The sequence below is a fragment of the Asterias rubens genome, chromosome 11 (assembly GCF_902459465.1).
Source record: "Asterias rubens chromosome 11, eAstRub1.3, whole genome shotgun sequence".
Lineage (NCBI taxonomy): Eukaryota > Metazoa > Echinodermata > Asteroidea > Forcipulatida > Asteriidae > Asterias > Asterias rubens.
In genome coordinates, this window is record NC_047072.1 from 2396414 (window position 1) to 2403038 (window position 6625).

At 38.4% G+C, this 6625-nt stretch overlaps 1 protein-coding gene across 1 annotated transcript; it reads right to left on the minus strand.

Moving 5' to 3' along the window:
• Nucleotides 1-2469: 2469 nt before the first annotated feature.
• LOC117296619 (fucolectin-3-like) lies at nt 2470-5918 on the minus strand. The gene is made up of 5 exons (XM_033779641.1): nt 5813-5918; nt 5209-5331; nt 3970-4059; nt 3289-3549; nt 2470-2762 (listed from the first exon to the last, which is right to left on the minus strand). The coding sequence occupies exons 1-5, from the start codon at nt 5916-5918 to the stop codon at nt 2470-2472; spliced, it is 873 nt and encodes a 290-aa protein (XP_033635532.1).
• Between the last annotated feature and the right edge of the window lie 707 nt (nt 5919-6625).

Here is a 6625-nt window from a genome sequence, read left to right on the forward strand (position 1 = left end):
TGCTGGTTGTATGGATAGACTGGATCCTGGTTGTCTGGATAGACTGGATCCTATGCTGCGTCATGGTAAAACGTTGCTATAAACAAAGCACCAGTCTACTTACAACATTGTGCGACAATATCACGAAGATTTGACAGTTGCAACGGCTGGAAACACGTATACGCTGGCCTTTTACCGCTATGGGGTTTTTAAATCATTTTTCGCTAAATACGTGACATTTTGATGTTTTTTTTTTACAGCAACCATCTATAGGGTTTTTAAATCATTTTTCGCTAAATACGTGACATTTTGATGTTTTTTTTTACAGCAACCATCTATAAAACATTATTTATGATTCTACATTCCTAAATTGCGTAAACGGTGAGCCGGTTTGTCCCTTTAATACCATACGACCAAAAACCTTTTCGAAGTTCACAGTCTAGAAAAAAAATGTTTTCTTTGGATCGGGATCACTACTATATGAAGAAAAAAAATGCTATGCCGGTTTCAAATTGTGGTACCAATTGAATTAAAGAGGATGGAAAACTTTACTCGTCAATTTTTGTTAGCCCCTTGAGAAGGGACTATAATAGCTGGCATCAATTTATCTTTACCACGATTCTTTGTCATCAAGGACATTTGGCTACGCTAAATCCTAATTGCCTTAATTAATCGTGTGTGCTTTCCTTTATTCGGCAAAGTCCTTGCCAGTGCTACCTCCGTGACGTGCGTTCTATCATCAGATTTATTATTGCTCGACAACAACAGCTATAATATGCCTACGGTGCACCACACTACGTAAACTCAAATGGAGACCAATGTCAATATTAAGGCTAAATTCAAATACTCAACAAACTAAGTCACTTAGCCTCTTGAAAACAATTGAAACAACTAAACTTTATATTTATTTTCAATGTTTGGCTTGTTAGAATTTTCGCTGATTTACATCCCCCGAAAATAAATCAATTATGAAATTATTACATATGCCTTACGCATGGAAGCGTATGCTTACTAATGGCTTTAAATGCCTACCAAACATGTCCACTGCCTTTAAACAGCTTACTAATTCGTGATAGTTCTCATTGCACATAACAACCCATTTTATAAATTAAAACTTTAAACTGGACACGTTTCCATGGTAAGTACTAAACAATATATATTTTGCTCCGAGAAAGACATCTTTCTCATGCAGTCTGAAAACACACAAAATGTGTATGCAACAAGGCTTTTTTCATTATTTTCTTTTAACTTCGAAAAACAATCGAGCCAAACTTGTCCAGTGCCTTTAAACAGCATTTCCCATTACAACTCATAAGTTACTCAACAAATTGATAATTATCCCCCTTAGTTTACAAAACATAACTGTGCATCACTTCTAGCTAGGCATATACATTTTGTTTAACTATGTATCCAGTAAACAATAATGATAATAATGTTACCTAAAATTTACCTACAATCCTTCAATCGACTAAATAACAAACGATACTTCTTCTCCGTTTTAAATTACCATTACATCATGATGATTGCGGCTCATGGCTGCCTTGCTCAGTCTTACGTTGCAAATATCCTCTAAATGTCGACTATGTACACTCTTAAAAACTTGAATAACGAAGAAGAAAAGGACACACTTATATAATCACCGGTCGATTTCACCAGAGTAGGGACTAGTCTTAGCTGAGGATTAGTCCTAACAATAAGACTAGTCGACGCAGATAATATTAAAACACTTGAAGCTAGACCTAGGTTAGGACGAGTAACTCGTCCCAAATCGAGTTAAGACTAGTCTTACACCTTTTAAACTTACCCATGGCCTCTTTATCCAGCTCATCTGATAGTGAATTGGTACTCAATGATGTCATCTGCCCCCTATCATCTGTTCGTTTGGAAATGTTGTTTACCAAACTCCAAACATTTCAAAACTCGACATTCCCTTCTCACACCAAGCCAACACGAATAAATAAAAGGAAGTTACCATAGGTTTTAAGTCGTTGATTAAACTAATTTTCTCTTCAATTTATACATTCCGAGTCGTAAACTCATCTCATAGCCTATGGCTAATAAAAGCCACACCGGGCTGTGACCAATCATATATCGACTGACGGCTTATAGATGGATTGACAGGTTGAGGTTCGAATTGTACGAACAGGTAAGCGTGTGAGTTATTTCTGATGTTGTCGCGACAGGTTTTAAGTAACGTATCAACTGAGATAATGAAATTAAGATGATCCCTTATTAACACAAAGCTATGCTGTTTTACATCCTTGGAAATTTGCGATGCGACTACCATTAAAAAAAGAGAGTGCCACCTATTGGTTAACAAAAGCGTCAAACTAACTCTAAACGCAATAAGATGTATAGGCCTACCAACATTCGAATCACCACAATAGTTTAAAGCAATGCCTTTTTACAACCTGTAAATCTGCATTGCGACTACCATTTTAGTAAAAGAGCGCCATCGATTGCAAAGTCAAGTAATATTTCAATACTGGTCTAGCCACGGATTACAGCATACACCAAGCAGCCTGGCTGATCATCTGCATTTATGTCTCCAGCCTTTATATCGTAGAGCCTGCACTGACCAGAAGTCATGACGTAGTCGAAAGACCAACACCCGTTATTCATCTTGCAACGCATGAAACATTGCATAGGTAACTTCATGTGAAGAACCGACAGAGGGCGTGCGTTGGTTACTTGTTTATCCACGAACATCAATGAGGACTTGCTGGTGATGTAGATCGGCGCGTCCACGGCAATTGCAGCTGTAGACATATCACTATCAGTAGCTGTTGAATAAGATTAGAGAACAAGCAGTAGAAGCAAGAAAACGCTATGGTCGTTCGCGGAAAGAAAAACCCTCCAACGAATTATCTGCATATTTGTCAAACAACTACGCATCATAATTTAATAAGAGGATAGTCCCTTGAAAATTCAAGCAACCAACAGCAAAACATAAAACTCTCAATCAAACAATCAGCCGACAAAAAAAAAACGAAGTCACGCACTGTTACAGAAACATAAAGCCGACACAAACAGAAATTCGTGTTAACGCAATAAATGGAACATTCCGAGGACCAATTCTGACAAATACTGCTTCAGAGTGAGTTTACCATTCACGCCGATGTCTACTATACTGAACTCAAACAATTAGTTGTTTGTAGATTGTCGCCCTGTATGCCTGCCCTAACCACGGCGGCTTTCAATCGCCAATGGAAATTTAACTCTTGATTAAATTTGCTTCAACCCATGGTTATTTATGTAGAAAATCGTTCTTTTTCATAATTTTTGTTATGTTCTTATTGATTTTCTTACTTGTTGTTTGAAGGCAGTCTTCCATGGGGTACTCATCAACCATCACTTCACACAGTGTTAAGAGGTTGTCCCATTCTCCATTCACATGGAAATCGTCGTCCACACTGACGTACCGGGCAATCACCGGAGGGTCACATACAATCTGCAGGTGTGCCCCAGGGATCGATGCCTGGTCTCTTGTCACTGGTAACCCACACGCGGCATTGTTGAAAATATCGTTATGTATGCCTGCCCTTACCCCCGCACCATTCAATCGTTCATCTGTCAATGAAAATTAATCTCTTTGTTAAACTTGCTTTAATTCAGGATGCACAACATTTAAAAATTAGTCCAAATACTTGATGTTTTGTACAGTTATACTAGGATTATCAATGTTACTGGCTTTGGCAATAAAAATATTTCATGTTGTTACATTACTTATGTTCAAATGCATACTCGCAAACATGAACCAACGACATTGGGTTGGCAGAAACCAATATGCATTGCAGTAGATTCTTTGATTAAAATATTTTGTCGGTGTTTGCAATAAGAACTTCCCTTTCAAGTCAGAGTTATCTTAACGGAATTCTGTCTGCGAACAAACCATAGAAATCACCATGAGTATTGTTATAGTACCCATAACAACAACTAATAAGTGTTAGTATCAACACGTTCTAAATTATTAACGCTTTAAGAACTTACTACCATCATCTCCTCTGTTGACAAGGGTGATATGACCGAGGCAGTGGTTTGCGCCCAGGTCCACCTTCCACCAGGGATGGGCATTATAATCTGCAACATGAACATCGTAAGAGAAGGCATGATTTACAGAAAATTAGGACAATAGTGGCTGAAACCCAAAAGGTATAAGTAGTGCAGAATCACTTATACAACAAACCGCGGGTGTGGCTATTCTGTGTTTCCACGAACCCCTTTTCAGTTGTGACACCGCCCTCTCGGGAATGTTTTTTTTTCTTCTCTCGTCTATGCAATTTCCCAATAGGGGACAGATTTCCCTGTGACACATTAACTGGGCCACTGTCTTTATCCGTAAGTACTTGCTTTTCAAAACGAGTGATATCATTGGATGCAATGATGTCGTGTGACAAGAGCTTTCAATGGCTGTGTTTTGATTGGTCGGGGTGATTGTGGGTGCAGCTGAAAAAAACATATCACCACGGACCAATCAAAACAAAGATATGAACAACTTACTTTCGGTCGTCTGCTGCATGCAGCGTCCATCTGTAATAACTTTGTTTAGTGCATCCACCATGTAGAAAACATGTACATTTAGTGTTGGTGTAGATTTGACTGCGTAGCTCTACGTGAAATGAATGTGTGAAAGAAGAGTGACGATGACCGACCTTGTCCGGAAGCCACTCTCTGGCGTTAATCACGAGCTTCTAAGTGTGACGTCTGTGCGGCCCCTAATTGTAGCCCGAGCCCTAAACCTCGCCTGACCTAAATGTAGCCCCAAAGCTGTACTTAAATATCGCTAAATTATATGACACAGGCATGTTAATTTGTTGGTTCAAACCCGCTCAGTTTTTATCCATCCCAAAGTACATTTATTAACTGCTCAAAATAGTTGCAAGATTAAAATATACATCGGCAGGTTGTACTAAGGAGGAAGTTTGTTTTACTTTGTTTCAAATGTTTTTGCTAAAAATTGTAAGCACTATCCGAAACAGCAGTTAAAAAAAAACACGAGTTTACGAGTTCAACTTCAACTGCGATCTTCTCTAAACAAGGAATTTTATGCTTCGCACTCGTCAGTTCCTGGTGCAACCGACGATACCATACGAGTGTGTGAAGATTACAATACCAAACACAATTTTAAAAAGCGAGGATTGTATGTTCGTTGCCCCGAGTTACACTCACTTCTACCCACCAATGTAATGTGCATCTTGCAAACATTTGTAACTTAAATTTTACACTTACCAGTGTTAGAGCAAGACCCATCAGCGTAGCTTGTATTTAAGTTGCCGTCAATTGCTCGAGCTGCGGCTGAAAAACTATTGTAGTCCGAGATCTGGCTGGCTTGCATTCCATGGAGATCCAACGCTGAAATGAACATGACTCAATTTTGGAAGTGTATTCGTTACGGACGCAATCCTTTTGATCGATGTTTGTTTTGATGGGAATGTATAATTTTGGTAATCATATTTAATATTAATAAAAATTATACCTTTTAGTAGAAACCACAAAATCCGCTCTGGATAGTGTCAAATATTTATAATACATTTCAATTCGTTATGATTTTATTAGAAAAAAGGATAGCAGTTTTTTTTATATCATTTCATTTCATGTCCCTTGAATCTGAGATTAACGGTTCTATTATTGCGTGTTTTAGAGATTTTTGTTCCTGCGTGGACATTAAAATAATCTTTCTGGATTTTTGGGCGATATCTCAAAACGAGCCTTGTTCAATGAAATGTTCCCAACTACATTTTAAAGCGATTTAGACAAGTTCCGAAAACCGAGGTAATAATTCGCTTTGAAGTATGTTTCGTTCCCCAATTAGTTTCGTTAATTAAATACTTACCTGTGAGATCGAGGCACAAGCAGGATAGCGGGCAAAACCACACAAGGATTCCAAAGAGAAATATCAACAGGTTTTTCTCCAGCCACTTTCCCTCGCAGTGAGCCATCATGGCACCTCACTACACTTCACTCTGGTATCTGAAATGTCTCTTCAGGTGAAGAGATTGAGAGCGGGACGTGTTTCATATACAAGCTACTACGATGCTTCAACCAATGGGCGCCGGACTCGTTGGTCACGCGTTAATTGGGGTCCTCTCCCCTTACTAGGGTCATAGATTTTAACTGCTAAACAAAATAATTATAATGATACTTGTTTTGCTGCGAATCAGTGCAGCTAGTAATGGTTGGTTTACGTTTTTGAGAAAGTATAAGTTTTTGAGAAAGTAAAAGTATACAAGTTTTTGAGAAAGTATAAAGATAATTGATATAATGAAAATAGACTGAATTGGAAGTGGAGTACTTTCAACTGCAAGCTAATCGAATGCAACGATATTTAGTATTTTGTTAAAATATTACAATTAATTATTTGGATTTCAAGAGTGGGTTAGGGGTTATAATGATCGGGGGAAAAAATGGCGCGGTGAGATCATACACCACAGAGAACGAGGTTGTATGTTAACGTGTGCCAATTTGAACACGCGCGAGATATGCCCGGTCTATTGGGAACAATATTAGACTTGTGTCACGCACCAGGCACGGGAAAGGCATACATTTCAATTAAGTAGAATAATTCAACATAATACATCTTCAATAACGGGATTTATTATGGAGCGCTCTTACACCATAGGCCTTCCACACGGCCGAATTCAGAAGC